Source organism: Anarhichas minor, unplaced genomic scaffold, assembly GCF_050575085.1.
Source record: "Anarhichas minor isolate MPS153535 unplaced genomic scaffold, ASM5057508v1 ptg000021l, whole genome shotgun sequence".
Classification (NCBI taxonomy): Eukaryota; Metazoa; Chordata; class Actinopteri; order Perciformes; family Anarhichadidae; genus Anarhichas; species Anarhichas minor.
In genome coordinates, this window is record NW_027466467.1 from 4,239,021 (window position 1) to 4,260,397 (window position 21,377).

Here is a 21,377-nt window from a genome sequence, read left to right on the forward strand (position 1 = left end):
AACAATTACAGACGTGCAAAATTGTTCAAACATTTACATAAATCTAGTGATAAACTAACATAAAATATACAAATACACTAATTGTAAAGTGAATTAACTGTAATGTAAACAGGAATGAAGTAAACATATATGCATAATGAGAAGTCTCGCGAGATCACGTCTGTCATCGCGGTGTTTGCGCCGACATTTCATGCAGCAGCAACAGCAGCAGGAGCCACCACCGCAGAGAGAGAGAAGAAGAAAAAGAGCACCGTTCATGAGTTAAACCTCAAGTGTGTTTGTTGAAAAAATTCTCGGTAAGAATCCAGCAGCGGCCGCCCGCTCAGTGACACACTCACACCGCGAGGAGAGCACGAGCTCAAAGCGTGCATCCTGCTCGCGTGCATCATGCTCCAACACTACGCACACAAAGCGAGGTTCAAAACCAGCTAACAGCTAGGTGGCTAACGAAGCGTTAGCTTAGCGAAGCTAAACTAGCTACATTTTTTAATGGTGTCTTGTCCATAACTGCTACGGCTAGTTGGCTAACCGACACATTAATACTGTTTTTATGTATTTTCACTACGGGTCACCTCATGTTGTAGTTTGTAGGAAAAGATGTGTGAATTTGAACAATTATTTCGCTGCGTTTTTGTTGTATTTAAGAAGGGTTTTACGCTGCAGTTCACAGGCCACGCCCCCTGGGTGATAACGTTCAACGTACGTAAAGTTCGTAAACTGTTGATATGAGCAGATTTGAGTGACAGCTGTCATGGAAACAGCATGGTTTCAGAGATTGTGTTGCATTTTTTGCTACACTGCCAGCTCACCAGAACCATTACAAAATGAGGTAAATGGTTGGAAAATAATTCAACAATGTGATGGATTTTTTACGTATTATGCAGTTGAATTACGTTTTATTTCGGTGTTTTAATTTTTTTATAAATTGTCAATTACCTATATGGATATATAACAATATATGCGCTCTTTTCATGCCTTTTGAGTAAGGTCCTGGTTAAAACTACAAGCTGTTGCATTGGTATAAATCATACTACGAGTATTTTCATACCCAAATAATACCGGTAAAGGCCGCAAAAGTCCTGTATCAGTCGGGGTAATTGTTTCCTCACAATGTGCTGCATGTTGAGTTTTTTTTTTGTTGCACATTCAGACGTATTCCAGTTTCTTCTTGTGTCAGTTGTTTCTCTTCTTGTCCCTGTGCAGGTCAGTGGAATTCTGTGCAAGCAGAACCAGAGATTTTATCAGTCACTTCTGAAACAGATGGATGGATGTGGTCTGAAGTTCACATGCTGTAGTTGAAGGTGTATTAATAAGATGCAGCACAAGGCTGTGTGTGCTCCAGGTTTTTATCAAGACAGATCCTTTCTCATTGCTCTGTCTGTTGGGATTTGAGCTCCGAGTTGGCTGACGTGTGGAGATTCCCTCATCCTTGTTCTTTGTTTTTGAGTTATTAAGTCTGTGGATGTCGTTGCACTCTTGTCCTATCCTATTCTTTTTGCTGTGTTTTGAGGTTGACGACAACATGTGGACAGTGATGTCTTCCAGCTTTAATCAAGGCAGTGTTTTGTTCTTTAATCCTGAATTTGCTGTATTGAATATTCTGGTTTTCTGGCTGTTTTGAAGGCGGTTATTTTCTGTACCCTGTCAGCTCTATCTTGTTTCTGTTGAATGCAAACTTCAGCCTCAGTTGAACCTTTTCACCTCTCTCTGGGTACTCTGGTTGCTTCTGACATTATTAGCTGTTGCTGTTTCCTCTTCCTGCTGTGTTTGATCCTCTTTCTGCTGTTGATGTTTCTCACAGACTGTCTGCAGGTTGACACCCAGAAGTAAAAACATCACAAGTGAATGTCCAGGTTGGAAATTCATAAAAAAGTCAATCTTGAAGAAGCATTATGAGGCAATCAAATGTCAGTGTTGGTGTGAATTATCTGTGCTGAGGTTGAGCAATAACCTCATTCATGTTGCTGCAGGTAGCAGCCTCACACCTTTGTTGACTGCCTGACATGTCACAGTTTAGTCAGATCTCCATTCAGGACCATGATGTCTGACAGTCCTGGATCAGGGTCAGTTGGTGAACAGAACCTGAAGATGTGTCTGAAGATCCAGAGGATTGTGGTTGCAGCGAGCGTTGCTCCATTTGCTATTTCTCAGTTGGACAACATGGTTGAGTGTTGCTCTGCGCCTTACTTCTGTTTGCTTTCCCTTCTGATCAGCTGCTGTCTGTGGTGCTGTGCTGTCAATCAGTTGCTGATGTTGCTCTGGATTACATAATGCTAATGTCGCTCTGGTTGATATAATGCTAATGTTGCTCTGGTTTACATGTATCTGACCTTGCCTTTTTGTTAAAAATGTTGGTGACATTGCTCTGGTTGGCAAGTTACCGCTGTTGCTCATGATGTTTTTTTGTCAATGTATAACAGATTTGCAGGTTGACATGTTGCTTGTGTGAAGTTGCTGAAGTTGTGCCGGCTGATTTGGTGCTGTTTGAGGATTCAGGAAGCAGAAGCATCAGTCCTGCTCACCTGTTTGTTGCTGGTTGCCTGGGTTGTTACTTGGTGTTGGACATGCTAGAACATGCTGGCTGGTTGCAGTTCAGCATGTCCAGTCTTTAGTTCACCGTTTGTTCTGATGCTTGTTGGAGTGTAGTTTGATGTTTGGGGTACACTGCCAGGCTTTAGCCATGATGGATTTTAGTTAGGCAGGTGTGTCTTCGGCAGGAAAGCGGCTGCACTGATTTCTGATTAGTTTATTTTCTGCTGCTAGTTTTAAGCCTTTTGTGGCTGTTGAGATTCTTGGGTGTGGTAGTTTTTATTGGTGTCGTGTTGAGCGTAAAGACAACCTTTTCGGAGTAAGGCTGAAATCATACACACCACACAAAGCTCTGTAAATATTCGATTATCTGTTAAAACTGAATGAGTCAGTTATTCTGCCTGCCAACTACTGAAAACACCAAAACTCTGCCTACTTCCAGTGTATTCTGTGAAAAGTTGAATTCCATCAAACTGTTCTGAACAGGAATGTTTTGTTTTTTTATCTGACCTTTTCACCAGGTTTCAGCATCCTGCAGAAATCCTGTCTGTTAAACAGTGAAACTATACACACAGCCTAGTTGCATTGGTGAGTTGCAAGTTGCATGAAATTCATGAAGGTTAACTATTTCAGACTACAAGCAATGTATTTGTACTGCATGGTAGACAATAGTCAGGGTTACTTAAAGGAGCCAAAGAGACGAACTAAATAAGTTGCATCATTTTTGTGGCATTGAGCTGAAACACAAAGGGGACGGTACATGTATTCTCCCCAAACCTTTCTGTTTGGTACGCGACATCCTTTCAGTACGCCATGTGACCCAAACGGCTGTTTATGTCTGCTATTTGCACACACGGAAATTCTGGAGCACGAGTCTTTGCCAAAAAGTTTTGGCAGCACATTCACTATTTGCCCTCCTTAAACTGTAGCCGTTTGTAGTACGGTAAGCCGGGTTAATAAAGCTCGATTTGCAATGATTTGTGTCAAACTGTACGGCGACATTGTTGAACTGAAGTCTGGTATATCTGTACACTTCAAACATTAAATTACAACGGCATTGTCTGAATGTGTCACTTAGCAGAACGAACCAAAAGACAGACTGGATGGCAAGTCCGTCCCCCACAGCGCTCAGGGAGTTATTGATTCTATTTATTTTTATTGACAAATGTCAGTATTTTAGATAAAAAATGTAACTTTCCCGCACGCCCCTGTATTAACTGGGCGGTCTAGCAGCAATCTAACAGCACCATAACATATATTTATACAACCATAATAACAAAAAACACATTTTCCCCATTTTTTAGGGAGATAATGTCGTAAATCATGATGACAGACATTCAAGCTTCATTCGAAAACATCAGAGTTTTGAACGTTAAACATAAAGACATTCACTACAGGACTAGTATTTGCAATTTCATACAGTATCTGCGGTATGCTAGCAATAGGTTTTGCATAATTGAATATTCTGTTAACGTGGACATGTGAGGACCACTAGTAGTGGCCAGCCAATACTGTGTGGAACAATAATCTCACCATATAGCCCAAGCCTAATGTATGTACATATGTATTCATTATTTCTATGCATTTCTTTCACAAAACTTGAACAGATTAATAAACAGTGGAGCTATGTTATTGCTTAAGATTGTTTCTGTTATGGTTTAACAAAAAGTCTTGCCTGCATCATAATCTCTTAAGATCTGTAACAAGTTAATCAAACTTACTAAAGGCTTCAGATGGATGGAGACAGTTTCAGTTAAGCCCTCTTGCTAGTTTCCTGCACATTTGTTCACCCCCAAACCCCTTTTATTAAATACCAATGGTTTCCAAATGTCCGGACCCAAAAATATAAACATGGTGTCGGGGTTATTCTGAAGAAACTCAAATAGCAGTGTTAGAATTAGCAGTGTTGGCTAAGCTTTATGTGACCTACGAAGTCAGATCTGAGTTCCCTGGGGAAACATCTGGAAACCACTGGTCTCTCTTCTCTTTTGCTCTTCATCTGACGGTAGTGTTGCTTTTTTTCCCAGGTTGTAGGGCTGTTGTTTAGCAGTCAGTATGGCGGTAGTCATCAGGCTGCAGGGTCTGCCCATAGTGGCCGGCACCATGGACATCAGACACTTCTTCTCTGGCCTAACCATCCCTGACGGGGGAGTGCACATCGTCGGGGGTGAGCACGGTGAAGCCTTCATTGTCTTTGCCACCGACGAAGACGCTCGGCTGGGGATGATGCGCACAGGCGGATCCATCAAGACCTCCAAGGTGTCGCTGTTGCTCAGCAGCAAGACAGAGATGCAGAACATGATCGAACTCAGCCGCCGCAGGTTTGAGGCTGGGGCGGGTGCTGTGGAGACGGTCACACCTGCATCAGGCAATGTTAATCGACAAGCTGGCTCTGCCCCCATACCAACGGTGCAGCAAGGGGGAGGAGGAGGGAGAAGCAGCAGCCATGGAAATCAAGGTTTCATGAATGCCCCAGTCTCAGTGACGTCAGCGAGCTCATCTCACGAGCCACCAAGCAACAAGGGAGCGGTCAATGTGGTGCCCAGCTTCCCCAACAGTTACAGCTCCGGCCCCTCAATCACCGCAGCTCTCGCATCGCTCAATGCATGCCCCCCACCCATCCCTCCACTTCCCAGCATGCCTTCCATGCCCCCCATGCCCACGATGCCCACCATTCCAGTTCCTCCTCCAGTGTCCTCCCTTCCCCCTTTACCTACTGTCTCCTCCATGTCCCAAGGACATCCAGTGCCTCCTATGTCCCACCTTTCCCACATGTCCTCAATGCCTCCCTTCAACCCCTCCCTACCTCCCCCAGGAGGAATGGGTTCAGGCCTCCCTCTTGGAACCCCCAACCCCATGCTGTTCAACCCTCTCTCCCCTCTTGCTTCTCTGGGCCTCCAGGCTCATATGAAAGCTGCTGCTGCTGCAGCAGCGGCCGGAGCTGGAGTTTCCCATCCCGATGAGTTGTTTGTCCTCCTGCAGAACCTCCCGTTCTCCTGCTCAGAGATGGAGGTCAGGGAGTTTTTTCGGGGTCTGGGGGTGGAAGGGGCTCGTCTGCTGCGAGACGGGCAGGGTCGGCCAACTGGCAGGGCTATGGTCAAGTTCTTCTCGCCCCAGGACAGCTTTGAAGCTGTGAAGAGGGGAGGTGGCATGATGGGCCAACGGTTCATTGAGATCACTCCAGGCTCTGAGCGGCAATGGGCCAGCCTCCATGACGGCATGATAAGCCATGCACCTCACAATATCAGCAAATCAAATAACAGCAACGAGTCACAGGAACAGCATCATCGCCGGGGTAATATCATGCAAGGAGGCAGGGAACAGCGGGGAAGGTCACGATCTCCGCACCGGCAGGAATTCTGTGTCTACCTGAAGGGCCTGCCCTATGAGGCCGACAAGAAACAGATAAAAGAGTTCTTTAATAATTTGTCCGTCATGGAGGAAAGCGTCTTCATTGCTTATGGGCCCAACGGGCGAGCCACAGGAGAGGGCTTCCTTGAGTTCAGAGCAGAACAGGACTACAAGACTGCTCTGGGAGCTCACATGCAGTATATGGGCACCCGCTTCATCCAGGTCCACCCAATCAGCCGTAAGGGAATGCTTGAAAAAATAGACACCATTCGCAAGCGTGAAACAACACAGGGTGATGGCAAGAACCAGGATGGCTTGAAAGTTCCCAGGAACTGTGCCCACATCACCAACATCCCTTACAATGTCTCCAAGAAGGATGTCCGTGTCTTTCTGGAGGGTGTGGGGCTTTACGAGGACACCCTTAAGGTTCTGACAGATACCCATGGTAATGGTTTAGGACAATCTGTCTTTCAGCTGCGGACCGAGGAAGACGCCCGGAAGGCTGAAAGACTGCACCGCCAAAAACTCAATGGCCGCGATGCCTTTGTCCACCTGGTGACCTTTGATCAAATGAAGGAAATTGAGAGGAATCCTCCTCCTCAGAACAAGAGGGGCCAACGCAACCAGAACCAGCAGAATCCAAATCAGAACCAGAACCAGCATCAGCAAGCCCAGCCCAGTCCCCAGCAACCCCAGATCAACCCATTTGCGGGGATTAGTGGGGAGGAATTTAATTTTCTCCGAAACACCATGGGGAACCTCAATAATGCCCCCTTTGTGAGTCCATTCTCAGCCCCAGGGAATGGGCTAGCAGGCCCTCCTCCTCTCCCTCCTCTGGCAGCAGGCCTGGGGGAGGTGAATCTGGGCGTGGCCCCCCCACTAGTTGCCGGTCTTCCTGGGGCTCCAATGCTGGAGCCACCGGGCTTTCGATCCGGAGCAGCAGGAGGAGCTCCGTTCAGCCAGGATGCGCTAAGAGGGTTGGTGCCCTTTGACAATGTGAACAGAAAAGGAGGTGGAGGAGGAGGACAAACCAGAGGGGGAGGGGTTAACAACAACCACCAAGGACGTCCAGGGGGTGGGGCTACTGGTGGTCAGCAGGTGTTCAGTCCAGGAACCGAAGGACTCCGTAACCAGCCGGCCCCCGGAGGATCTAACAATCCCAACAGTCAACGCGGTGCTCCTGGCCCGACAATTGTAAAGCTTCAGAACATGCCGTTCACTGTGACTGTGGACGAGATCATGGACTTCTTCTACGGCTACCAGGTGCTGCCGGGCTCAGTCTGCCTGCAGTTCAGTGAGAAAGGCCTGCCGACGGGCGAGGCCATGGTAGCCTTCCAAAACCACGAGGAGGCCACTGCCGCTGTTATGGACCTCAATGACCGACCTATTGGAGCACGCAAGGTCAAGATAAGCCTGGGTTGAAGCCCTGCTTAAAACAGACTGATACTACATGTTACACCTACCTGGATCAACCGTCCAGGTGACACAAAGCCAACATAATCCATGCAGGGTTATGGAGTCAAACTCAACTACAGCTCAGTGTACACCTTGCCCTGCTGCTGATTGTCAATCACTGAAGCTCCTCCCCTTGTGTGTAGATAATGACAGGTAACCCCCCCCCCCCCCCTCACCTGTGACTATGATCCAGACTTTGCTCTTTTCTGCAGCTCATCCACTGACTCTTGTAGCACAAACTGTTGTTGTTGGCAGGATTTTGGTCCTTTCTTACCCTGTTTCCAATGCAGTCATGTCCACAGTTGACGCTGAACATATTCATCTGTTTTGTTTGTTATGGTAACATCATGAGCACAATGAGGTTGACAGACATTGTTGCTGTATGCGCTTAAACATGCTTTGCCGCTGTGGTTTAACATGTAAATGCTCTGTTGCTCTGGTAATATCTTAACATGTTTGTTGCTGTCGTAAAGTGATGATGAAAAGCCAGAGTGTGTTGCTATGATAGAATGTTTATGCTCTGTTGATATGGTACAATTTGTTGCCTTGGTAAAATCTTCACTTGCTCTGTTGCTGTCGTAAAATGGTGATAAAAAGCTATGTTGCCATGATCAAATGTCTATGCTCTGTTGCTTTGGTGAAATGTTGACATGCCCCGTTGCTTTGGTAAAAACAAGTATACCAACATCAATTCTGTTGCTTTGGTGAAATGTTGACATGACCCGTTGCTTTGGTAAAAACAAGTATACCAACATCAATTCTGTTGCTTTGGTGAAATGTTGACATGACCCGTTGCTTTGGTAAAAACAAGTATACCAACATCAATTCTGTTGCTTTGGTGAAATGTTGACATGACCCGTTGCTTTGGTGAAATGTTGACATGACCCGTTGCTTTGGTAAAAACAAGTATACCAACATCAATTCTGTTGCTTTGGTGAAATGTTGACACACAATTCTGAGTTGCGACACTGCTTTGTTGTATAGAGGATATGGGACAGATTGCTGACATGTTTTATTTTGTAAATAAGTACTTTTTGGCCGCTGAATCTTTTTCCTCTGTCCCGCTTTTCTGATGTTGCTGTGTTTGAACAATGCCACCTTCTTACCCTCCCTTTCTGCAGCACATTGCTCAATAGCTGTTTGGACTGTTGAGTGCTGAGATGAAATCTGTCGAGATTATTTTTAGTTTGGTAGCTTTTTTTTGTTGTATGTATGTTTTTGGATGTTTCCACCTTTTTAAAAGCTCATTTTTGTTTCTATTGTCAGTGTGAACAAACTTGTATGATCGTATAACCATACGTGATGTGGACTCTCCTTTAGCTTTAGCTAATAAAAGGACCTGATACTCGGCTCTCTCTCTCTGACTGTCTGCTCTTCACTGTCTAATGGAAACGGATCTGATTCATGGGCTCATTTGAGTGAATGACATTTCTTTATGTTGGAAGTCAGGGTTGGTTTTGTTTGGAATTCAGATGACCTCATCGGCAGCTTCAATGCCATATAAGGTACTTAATATTACTCATCAATATTCAGCATGCTACAGCTGAGGGCTGCTGGGTTGCTAATTTGTTTTTTTAGATCCTTTGCATCAACGGTAGAATGTTTGTAATTGTTTTTCCGAGAAAGCAAAACTTAAATCTCAAAATCTTTACCCCCGCTCGTGGTGTTGTTACATTGCAGAAATGCAAATCAAAGGCAGTACTGCAAGTGAATGTAAAAGTAGTTTGCTGTGACCTTAAGGGTCTTCTATTTGGATTAAATGAATCATCTATTTTTCTCAAAGTGCCCACATCGATTAATAAGGCTCATATTAAAGGGAAACTATTGCTAAACAAACTATTATTCCTGAGCTAGGAAGCATTCAATGTCTCTTTTTAGAAGATGAGAAAAATATAATATCGTGGTTTTCTTGGTTGACATCACTTCACCCTGAACGAACTGAATTTAAAGCTGCAGGGCAATTTAGGGAAATTCATTTTTACTAAAAGTAAGTACTTTAGTTTAAGATGCACATTTTTCAAAAGCTTTCTGTTCTTTAATTTAATATATTGTTTAATGCAGCTCTTATTTTAAACGACACAAGAGAATAACATAGATTTATTATTAGATTATTTATCTATAATTCATCTAGTTCAATTTGAAAACGGACAATAAATATTGTTTGGATATTATTCAATTGAACTTTATTTATTTGATTTGAGTTATTGACTACACACAGACGTTCATACAACTGTTGGCTAATTCAATGTATATGGGACTAAATCATAGCACAAGTTAGACATTATTGTGATATTCCAGACCTTTGCATGAGGAACTTCTCTCTAAATGGACCTTGTTGAATTTTAATTGAATACCCCTGTTGTAGAGGATGGCATCAAGGGCCTATTTATTTATTTTTTTTCATTAGTTTGACTGTTTATTTCCAAGCAAATCTTAAAAAGTAAAAGATCTATAAAACTGTTCTTCTCATATGAGCTCTAGCTCAGTCCAGACCTGTAGTTTAGGTAACAAACTCAATTCTAATTCCAGACTTGACAGACGAGTCTGTCTGACAGCATCACATGCAGCACGTTGTGTGTAAACCGGTTTTTCGCTCTTCATTGAAGCTTATGTGAGGTTATTTTTTCCAGGGAGGTGAATCTATAGCGGATGAGAATGATCTGATGATGGCTGAGGAAGGGGCGTGTGGATGTGATATACAGGATTTAATAGAACATTATGGTTCTGTACACGATGCCCTTTCTTTTTCTCAGAACTGTGTTGTGTTGTGTTTTTCTGTGGTTTGGTCTTTTCTGTTCTGTTCCTCATCAGTGATGTGACGCTCAGCTCCCTTTTCTGACTCCACGGTGGTTCTGCTGCAGAGGATGAATAAAGTGCAAGTGTATTGTTCTCTGTGCGGAGGTTGGATCAGGCTGTTTTACTCCATTATACTTCTGAAACGTGTCTCTATTGTCTCTGACCATCTCTGTACAGTTTATCATCAAACACTGAGTGCTTCAGCAACAGTACTTCTTGCTTGAATGTCTGCCCTTCAACATAAAAGCACATCAATTTACCTTTTAACCAGTCTGGAAGTTAATGTGAACTGTAAAGGCTGCACTTAATATGCTGATGATTATCCAGCCACAGCAGTTTCTAAATTAAACATTTTACAATGCATATATTTGTTCATGAACAAATTGAATGTACAAACACTGCTGCTATGGTGTGTTATTAAACAACCTTGCAAAGTTATTTTGATTTGATTACTGTAGGAATGTAGGATACTCCTAGTTTAATTCACCTGTAACAACATTTTCAATAGTGTCATTTTGGACAAAAAGATTAAAAATTAAGATCTAGGACTGTAATAAGTATTATTGCATTAACCTTTTATCTATTAAATAAAGCGTATTATTTGTCTGGATTATATTATCTACTTTTTTAGACTTTTAGACTGGAGAGAGCAATCTGTTTTACAAGATATGCATGAAGGACTGGCGGGACCATGGACTTGAATAGTCATTTAGAAAAGGAGCTTATTTTATCCTACTGACTTACTATTTCTTTACTTTATTTTTGTGCTATTTTCTTGGTGTTATAGACCATAGAAAATATGGGATATATTCTTCATAGAAGAATAGCAGGGATTTCTTCACCTCCCTCCAAGGTGCATGGAGGGGAAACGACAACAATAAAGTTGTTTATCCTACAAGTGTTGCTGGAGTTTTGATCTCCTCTTATTGTTTTTGTGGCAACTTGCAACTTAATTCAGAAGTTAATTAAATAGGTTGCAGCCTGTTTAACCTGTGTTAACTGTCAAAAGGAGCAAAGCACTTGCTACAAACTGATTATATTGCAGCCAATTCTGCTGTATGGGAGGATTTGAAAGAATTTGTTGTGGTGCTGCTTTTATTCTGAAGGGGTTTGGTCGGAAGTATCTCTAGTTGTGCTCCTGCTGGCTACTAACGGCTGAACCCAGAGGGCGTGACTGACAGTCACTTTATCCAATCACGACGCGGCTTCGTAGCTGTCTGTCCAACCAGATGTCAGCATGTCTGTGTACCGCTCCCTGTTAGCTTAGTCCGCCGAACGGAAACAAAACGACAGTTTTCTGCTGCAGTTACAGCTAAAATACAAACTCCAGCTGTGGCGAATCTTTGTAAAAAAGTCTAATCGAGTGGTGAGGTAACGGTTAGTGTTCTCTCAGGTGTGTTTACTCTGACTGAGAAGGTCTCGTCTCCTGTTCCGGACTGTGGGAGTAAACGTTAGCTATTAGTCCTCCGCCAAAGGTATTTGTTCGTGTGGTTTAAAGAAGATAAAATAGAGCGGCTCTGATAAGGTGATTTACAAAGTTTATATTTGTGTGTGTGCGTGCGCGAGAGAGAGGGTGTGTGTGTGCGCGAGAGAGAGAGGGTGTGTGTGTGTGCGCGAGAGAGAGAGGGTGTGTGTGTGTGCGCGAGAGAGAGCAGTGTGTGCGTGCGCGAGAGAGTGAGAGTGCGTGTGCGCGTGCGTGCGCAATGTGTGTTTATTGTGCTGGTTTAACTCATATCTTCTAGTGTTGCCTTCAGGTTGCCTTGCATTCTCATTTATTATGCTTTTAGATTAAAGTACTGATGCATTAAAATGTAAACGGCTTTTCAATCATGTAGCTTTCTGTTTCATTGATCATTTTACCCATTTTATATACAGTTGGGTGGTTTAATTTACAGTGTAAAATGTATTGTATTTGCTCATTATAGGTTTTTAAAATCCTCATGTGCAAAGTAACTAGTAACATAGCTTTTAAATATATGCAGTGGAGTAAAAAGTAAAATATTTCTGTTGGAAATGTGGTGGAGTAAAGTATAAAGCAGTACAAGTACCTCAGACTTGTCCTTTTTAGAACAGTACTTGAGTAAATGTACATAGTTACTTTAGTTTGGCATTATGACGTATTATTTGGTGTCTTTGTTTAATAACAATAATGCAATGATAATCAATTTATTATCAATATATGAAATGTTTAAAGTTACATTCATGTTTGTTGTTTTACTTGAACAGAATCCTCTAAGTTTCCAAAACTATCTCAGTATTTTCCATCACTTCAGGCTGGATATTCAACTTGTTTATCAGTGAGTGACCTCGTCTCCTTATGAGAGTTTATTCAGCACAACTTCATGCACACAGCCCAGTTTATAACTGCTGTTGAGGAAGATTCTCAGAGGCTTCAGCTGTGGCTCACCCACTTTATTCACTGTGTTGAGGGACTGTCTGCCTCCTTTGCATGTGGCGAAGATACATTTGTCCTACAGTGTTATCTCGATCGAGTGTCACAGAGAGCTTGTGACACACCATAAAGTGAGGTGCATTTCATGTTCATCTTCCCTCACTGCAAAATGTTTATGACTTTGTTTTGGTGGTGCAGCAGTGACGTAAATGACATGAATAGTTTTAGTGCAGATTAAAGTTTGAAGAATCATAAAGAAACTGTTTGGATTCAGTGTTGAGACTGCAGTGAAGCTCCGTATTTGTAGTTCTTGGTTTATATACGTTTTTATTGGTGGTGTAGAGTAGGGCTGCAACTAATGATTATTTTTGTTACCACACATCTTCTTTTCTTGATTAATTATTTACTCTATAAGTTGGTGACAAACGTTGATCTCAATCTCCTAAAGCTCAAGTTGACATCTTCCCACTGCTTGTTTTTGTCTCACAAGAGTCCAAAACCCAAAGATGTTCAATTTACCGTCACACAACGCAAATGCACACAAACGAGAGTCTGTAACAAGCAAATGTTGGATAATGTGATTTCCGCTTGACGAGTGACAAACTAGCAAAATAGTTGCTGATTGATTGTCTGTTGCATTGAATCCTGATCTGAAGGTCTCTCTCTGCCCCCCCTCAGATGGCGGACTGTGTCTCTAAAGTGGAGCTGAGTATCTCCTGTACTGACCTGCTGGATAAAGATGTCGGTTCAAAGTCGGATCCTTTGTGTGTGCTGCTGCAGAGCTCAGGAAAGGACAGCTGGACCGAGGTAACATACAGCATACACGGGTCTTTGAATTATTTCATTTTATTTTATATTTTATATTTTACTAATGAAATGTCTCCCTGTCAGCTGGCTCGTACCGAGCGTTTGAAGAACAGCTCCAGTCCGTCCTTCAGTCAGCGTCTCAGAGTGGATTATCACTTTGAGTCGGTGCAGAATCTGAAGCTGGGGGTCTACGATATCGACAATAAAAGCTCTGATCTCGGCGATGATGACTACCTGGGAGGGGTGGAGTTAACACTGGGACAGGTACACACCAGACCAACTCACACCAGACTCTGTAGAAGCGTGTTTTTCCCCCATTGACCAGTGTGTCAGCTCTTCAGGCTGTACTGATGCTTTTTTGGTTGTTAAACCTTTAGAGTGTAGCATTTTCTATGAAGAAACATTGGACATGTAAACAATATTAACATATTAGATCATTATGTACAGGTTGCGACGAACAATTAGTTTTATTGACTAATCTGCTCGTTATTTTCTCAATGAATCAACTTTTTTTTCTATAAAATATCAGAAAACTGTCATAAATGCGCTGTATATCCAAGAAGTCCAATATCCCAAAATATTGAGTTTACAATAATATCTGACCCAGAGAAGAAGCAACGCCTCACATTTGAGAATTTCTGTCTCTTTTGCTTGAAAATAAACTGAAACTACTAATCGATTATCAAAATAGAAACCAATTAATTGATGTAATTGTTTCAGCTCTTCAATATGTACTAAGAGGTCGAATCATTTCTCAGGTTCACACCGTCCTCTGCTGGACAAACTGTGTGATCACAGCACTGTCTCTGACTTATACTCGCTGCATTTATAAAGAGCTTTCATCCAGACAAAGACTAACCTCCTCTGTGTGAATTTCAGATAGTTGCCAGTAAAACCTTGACCAGACCTCTGCAGCTGAAGAAAGGCAAACCTGCAGGGAAAGGAAGCATCACTGTATGTACTGTGTGTGTGTGTGTGTGTGTGTGTTATAAGTATAACCTTTTAATATATTTTTTTATATCGACAGATTATCATTATAAAGCTAAATGTTATATATTATACATGGAGAATCCTGATCAAAAGCTTATTAACATCCACATTACTGTGACTATCAAGTAAAGTGTGTGTGTGTGTGTGTGTGTGTGTGTGTGTAGATCACAGCAGAGGAGATAAAGGACAACAGAGCCATTCAGTTGGAGTTTGAGGCTAAAAATCTGGACAAGAAGGTAACTCTGCTTCTCATTACTTCTTATATTGCTCTTCATCTTTCTCATCTTCGTCTTTCCACTTCCACGTCTTCAGGACTGCGTTGAAGCAGCTCTTCATAAATCCATCACTAAGTTTGTGTGTAAATAATTAGCTAACTCAGATTGTACCATTAAAACTTTAGGAATGCCTTAGCCAGTGAAGACTACAGTTTATTTAAATCAGTTACTAGTTCTGAAGTCACTTCATCATGAGCTTTAGTTTAACTTCCTGTTTTAGGGCGGCAAAAGATTTATTAAACTTACCTGGTAATTTGTTATTATTATGTTAATTATATCTGTATACATTTGTAAACCGGTTACTTAAGTTACTTAACACACTGAATGAGATGGCAGCATGTTGTCTTCTCTCTGTCCAGGATACGTTTGGGAAGTCTGATCCGTTCCTGGAGTTTTTTAAACAAGGAGACGATGGAAAGTGGCAGCTGGTCCACAGAACAGAGGTACACACACACACTCACACACACACACTCACACACACACAGTCGTTTGTACTACCTACTCTGAGCTATTGTTGCTCATGTAGTCATGAATAGTTTTTGTTAGAGAGAAATAATTGAGATTTAAAACCACGTTGACAAAATGTCCTCACTGGGATGAAGATGATGGTGAGCATTATGAATGATGAAGGTGTTTTTTTGTAGGTGGTGAAGAACAATCTGAGTCCCACCTGGAAGAAGTTCTCTGTTCCCATGCAGACGTTCTGCTCCAGCGACCTCGACAGACCGCTGAAGGTTCAACCAATCAGAATCCACCTTCAGCCATAACAGCCAATACAATCTTCAACACTAACATGAACTCTCCTCCTCCCTCTGCAGGTGGATTGCTCTGATTACGACAGTGATGGAACTCACGATCTGATTGGTTCTTTCACCACTAAAGTGTCCGAGCTGCAGAAAGCTGGAAGTGGTTCACCGGTGAGCTCACTGACAATAAAACATTTGACGTCTTTCTATTGGCTGGTCCGAGGTCATTAATCTGTCCAATGTGTTGTCCTCCAGGTGACGTTTGACTGCATCCACTCCGAGAAACAGAAGAAGAAGAAGAGCTACAAGAACTCTGGAGTCGTCACTGTGAAGAGCTGCAAGGTAGAGACCACGTTACCCAGAGTTCTCTGCTTTGTAAACCTTAAAGATGTTAGGTAGAACTTGTTTTCAGTCCGAGAACCAATTCCTCCTTCTATCAATTTGTATCATCTGTAACCTGAACAGAGCCGTCTGATTGGCTCTATGAGGCGCATAGAGAAGGAAATCATTGTTTATATGCATTGATTTTACTTCCCTATTCACTACAGCTCTAATATACTGGAGACTGGAAGCCTTATTCCACCATTATAGTTGTCTTTTAATAATTTAACAACATATAGATGGCTGTATGTAGAGATCACATACATTCACTAAGATAATCAGAGAAAAAAGGAAGTAGCTGGTATAAAAAAATACTGCCAGAGACCACATATGTCTGTCTTATTATATACTCATGAGTTCTTTGTTCACACTGTGTGTTTGCAGATGTTGACCCAGTACTCCTTCCTGAACTATGTGATGGGCGGCTGCCAGATCAACTTCACCGTACGTCAACATCACATTCAAGTTCACGATTGAAATAAAATAATAGATTGCAAAATGTATTGTTAACGAGATGATTGATTTCGGGTTCCTTGTGATCAGAGATGGATAACGATGTGTCAGTTATTAATCATCAAGTCTTAGTTAAAACGTTTTGATTAAATGAACATGTATTTTAATAATGAATGAATGTTTGCAGGTGGGGATCGACTTCACCGGCTCTAATGGAGACCCTCGCTCGCCCAACTCTCTCCACTACATGAGTCCCGACGGGTTGAACCAGTACCTGTCTGCTCTGTGGTCTGTGGGTCACGTGGTCCAGGACTACGACACGTTAGTACACACTCGTACAAACTATGCACAGAAACCACTACATGCACTACATTCTAAACCCTACATCCTACATTCTAAACCCTACATCCTAAACCCTACATCCTCCATTCTAAACCCTAGCCAACGTCTTACATCCTAATATGTACATTAATATGTACACTAAATCCTGAACTCTACATCCTCTTCACTACATTCTTCACCCTACAACCTAAACCATACATGCTAAACTCTTAACCCTTTTTCCTACAACCTAAACCCTCCATTCTACACCCGGGACCTAAACACTACACCCTAAACTATACACACTACACCCTAAATCCTTAACTCACTAAACCTTACACCCTAAAACCCCTCACTCTACATCCTACACCCCCCCATCCCATCACCTTCACCCTAAGCCCTAAACCCCACACCCTGGTCTCAACCCTAAGCCCTAAACCCCACATCCTGAACCAGAAACTCTCAATCCTCGTACAGTAAAGGGCTTTTATTTATGTGATGGTAACAGTGGTTGTTTCCCGTTTCCTGTTTCAGTGATAAACTCTTCCCAGCGTTCGGTTTTGGAGCCAAACTGCCTCCAGACTACCAGGTCAGCTGTCCAACAAACCAATCACAACACAGCATTCTAGAGGCTCTATTGCTCTCTCAAGTGTGACAATCATTAATCATTTTTAACCACGTCTGCGATGTAAAATCATTTCCTGATTTTGTGATTTGGTTGAATTAAATTACTATTTTGAAAATCTGAAAGTTGAAGTGACAGCATCAGTTTTCTGAGCGACCGATCAGAGCTTGTGGATTGTCATTGTTTATTGAACCGTTGTTGTTGATCTTGCAGGCTGCAAACCACGAGTTCGCCCTCAACTTCAACCCCACTAACCCCTACTGCAAAGGTACACATACACACAGTCCTGTATTCTGAATCCTCATTCTAGATCCTACTTAAGTAAAAGTTCTGAATTAAAATGTATTTTCTGCAAAAGAAAGGCTCCTGAGATATTATTCTATATGAGTCTAGTACTGATGTATTAATGTGAAACTAGCATTTTACTATTGTTGCCAGTCCAGATGGAGCTAGTTATCAACTTTATTTTCTTATAAAAATAATATTTAGTATTTTAGCCCAAAGGTTCCCAACCTAAGGGCCGTGCCCCCTTCAAAGGGTCACAAGACTGGGGGTTGTGAGACACTTAAAGGAAAATGTAAATATATATTAATTTTTTTAAACTTTTCTCTAATCTTCTTTTCTTGTGAAATGAATGCAGCTGAAAACGTATCAACTCTAATTTCACAGCCTGTTTTCTCTGTTTCCATGTTTGCCTGCATTGTTTCAGCTGCTCAGCATGTCTGAAATATTTCCATCTCTGTTAAACCGCTTCCCGTCTGTCTCTCGCAGGTATTGAGGGGATCATTGAGGCCTACAGGATGGTGATGCCTCAGCTGAGACTCTCTGGACCCACAAACTTCTCTCCCATCATCAATCACGTGTCCTCCATCGCCACCCAAGCAGCGCAGAGCAACAACGCCTCTGTGAGGACACACTCAAACACACACACACACACACACAATTTAAACCAAAAACACACACACACTCACCCATGTCTGTATCTCTCTGCAGCAATACTTTGTCCTCCTCATCCTCACTGACGGTGAGATCACCGACCTCGATCAGACCCGGGACGCCATCGTCCGGGCGTCGCGGCTGCCGCTGTCAATCATCATTGTGGGGGTGGGGCCGGCGGACTTTAAGGCCATGGAGCTCCTGGACGGAGACGACGGCGTGCTGAAGTCGACAGTGGGGGAGGCCGTCTCCAGAGACATCGTCCAGTTCGTCCCGTACAGACAGTTCAAAGATGTAAGTGTATGTATGTGTATGTGTGTCTATGCGTGACTCAGTGATTTGTTGTAAAGATAGACAGAAGATAAAGATCTACACAGATTTATACATACAGATTTAAAAAACAACAATGTCCTGATAGGCTCTTACATCCCGTCTCTCTTTGTCTCTCTCTCCAGGCTCCACAGGCGTCTCTGGCTAAGTCTGTCCTCGCTGAGGTTCCCAACCAGCTGGTCTCTTATTTCAAGATGAGAGGCCTCGAACCACCTAAACCAGCTACAGCTGCACCCAAATCCTAAACCGTGCACCCACAAAGCCTAAACACCACCCGTGCACTCCCTAAGCCCACCCTCAAAGCTGAAGGCCCGCCCTCTTCTCATTCCAGGATCAGACCACTCGCGAAGTCGACCACCCTTCAGGGGACCAACCTGATGTGTTGCTAGAATCTCAGCCAATCACAAATCGCAACCTTTTCTTTTTTTAAACAGTTTTATAGTCGTTTTATTTTCTAATGTTTCTCTTCAATGTGAGGGATGATAATAATTTAGGATAGATGATTTATAATTGATTCCTTCTGCTGCTTGCACACTAACTATGCAGATCACATGTCATTACTAACATGCGTTTAATAATCACAGAGCCACACACACACACACACACACTGAAAAAGTGTCAAAGTGAACTTTGTATGTGTGGAGACAAATTGGGCTTCACTTCAATGCAGGCTCACCACAGCAGCATTAAGTGGACATTATAGGAACTGCAGCTGCAGGTAACTCACCGTACACAGTCCATGTTGCCAATCCAACACCATGGTCTAGCTGTGTGTGAGTGTGTGGCTCTGATTAGCTTTATTGATCGGGTATCGATACTTAGCACTTTGCTCTTGCACTAAATGCTGGAATATTGTATCATGAATGATATATACTCTTTATCATAGCTTTAATACTATCGCCTCAATATAGAACTTTACTACAGCCTTAACATAACATGTTACTATTGCCTTAAGTAGTCTTTAGTGCAGCCTGTATGGCCTTCTGCTCGCTGTCCTTCTCAGACTGTTCTGTCACGACTCTCAGTGGTTTGCTGATGCCATCTTGGCTCCCAGCGCAGAACGCATCTCTACCACCAAGCATTGGGTCTGGCCCCTGTTTGACCAAACTTGATCACCTATCAGTATTACACACAGGTCATCATCAATTAATCAATTATGGTAACCCGCCATCCCACAGTACCTGAGCATCACACTGAGAGTCTTGTCTGAACATCTGCTCTATTTAGTTGCCAAAGACTGTCTTCTGAATGCTGGAATGACCTGAACACACACAAGCTTGTGTCAAAATGTGTCAAAACTCATGTTTACTGCAGCAAAGCCACAGTTTGTTACATTGCTTATTAAAGAGTTATTGCCAACACTTCTTCTGCACTTCGCAATCACTTAGAATTTACTTTTAATCACTTATATCACCGCCACCTTTACTGTGGATGTTTTTTTCAGGGTTCATTTTATTAAAGTACATTTTTTGTGTATTTCTAGCACTGAGGTTCATTCTTCATGTTTGGGAACAAAATAACGATTGAAAGCTCTTGAAGAACAGCTAGTAAGTTAAGAAAGTGAGGGGAGATTATTTTGTCAAACACATCATTGGTGTAGTTTTAGTTGAAGCGGTGTTTTATGTATCCGGCAGTTTGTCTTCTGTCTGCCTCTGTGGTGCCATCAGTCTGCTGCTTCAGACTGTGTCTGGTTGGTTTTTGGACAACAAGATAATAATAGAAACTGTTACCTGATGATGATGATGATGAAGAGAAAAATAAGTTTACAGCTTCTTCTGCCTCATCTTAAATTTGTCAGGTTTTTATGCTTTTGACAAAATGTCAAAATCAGTTCTTCCAGAAGTAGAGGATGAAAGTGTTGATTTGTAAAAATGTTTTCTAGATTCATCTACAGTTGAGGAGAATAACATCGTTGTGACCTCGTAAGCAAAGTAATGTCTTGTGAACAATTCATACTTTACCTCAAACATATCTGCTGTCAACGGTTGATTCGGCCAAAGAATGATTTGTTTTTTTTTTGTCTTATATGAACACATTTTGGAAACATTGAGTGGTAAAAGTATCCATCAATTAAAAAAAAAAAAAGAAGCAAACATTAAAAATGAAATGACCCCTTTGTGACCGGGAACCACTGGTTCGCTTTCCAGATCTTCTAAATCACAGTTCTCTATAGAAAACATTTTTTAGCAATCAACCTATTCAACTTTATTACTTTCTGGGAAATTGTAGAAAACATCCAGAGATGCATCAGAGATGCAGCGCCATTTTATTTATTTTTTTACCATGTCTTTATTCAATCATCTTCCATAAAAAAACAACCTGCAAACTTCTAAATTCTGAGTGAGAAAGTCCATTTTGACCACGTAAACGGTAACACAAAAAGTACCATAAAATGCACTTGAATGCTCCGTAAGAAGCTAATTAAATGGACCATCACTTCAGACTGTTTTGTTTGTTTTGATGCCAAAGTGCATTACATTCTGTAGATTGAAGTTTGTCCCTCTCAGGCTGCCATGAAGTCCTCTTTTTTTCTTTTTTGTTGCCAAGAACTTGTTTGAGGGAAATTATGTATTCACAAATGTGGTTTAAAGTGTTAGAAGTATTCGAATGGAGGAAACTTTAGCCAAAAAGCTGCAGTTTTCATTTTAAACAGCAAAGTGAATATTATCATTATAGAAATCTGATCTGAGTTCAGCTGGTCATGCTGTATTGTCACTGCAACCTTAGCTGCGTGGTCACATGGTGCTGTGATGTCATCAAGTAAAGGAGTAAATGTTTCCAAATTTCAAAAAGCTGCTGTCACTGAGAGAAAAAAACAAGAGAAAATGCTGCCTTAGCTTGTCTCCATAAAGAACTACCCCTCCCACAATGCTTTGCTCCACAGTGCTGCCTTGCTCACTGTAATCAAACAGCTGTTAACCTCTTTCCTCTGTAAAAACGTTTGTTAAACTGATTGATCCACGGCATTATGTGACCACCAGCTCACTTAT

General features: G+C 42.1%; 1 protein-coding gene across 5 annotated transcripts; it reads left to right on the top strand.

Annotated features, from left to right (window-relative positions):
* Positions 1-166: 166 nt before the first annotated feature.
* On the top strand, positions 167-19,863 carry cpne1 (copine I). 5 transcript variants are annotated; one of them, XM_076096075.1, is made up of 16 exons: positions 167-296; positions 13,202-13,330; positions 13,415-13,594; positions 14,210-14,284; positions 14,485-14,556; positions 14,955-15,038; positions 15,240-15,329; positions 15,414-15,512; positions 15,597-15,683; positions 16,107-16,166; positions 16,363-16,496; positions 17,031-17,085; positions 17,335-17,389; positions 17,893-18,026; positions 18,115-18,351; positions 18,513-19,863. In XM_076096075.1, exons 2-16 carry the CDS (start codon positions 13,202-13,204, stop codon positions 18,630-18,632), a joined length of 1,611 nt encoding a protein of 536 aa, XP_075952190.1. In that variant the 5' UTR covers positions 167-296; the 3' UTR covers positions 18,633-19,863. The 5 variants fall into 5 exon arrangements, with proteins under 5 accessions (XP_075952190.1, XP_075952188.1, XP_075952189.1 ...); XM_076096076.1 differs by lacking the exon at positions 167-296 and adding an exon at positions 11,376-11,656; XM_076096077.1 differs by lacking the exon at positions 167-296 and adding an exon at positions 11,376-11,606.
* Positions 19,864-21,377: the final 1,514 nt, after the last annotated feature.

Excerpts from the sequence above, each read along its gene's own strand:
- cpne1 (XM_076096073.1), top strand. The coding sequence starts at position 4,585 with ATGGCGGTAGTCATCAGGCTGCAGGGTCTGCCCATAGTGGCCGGCACC.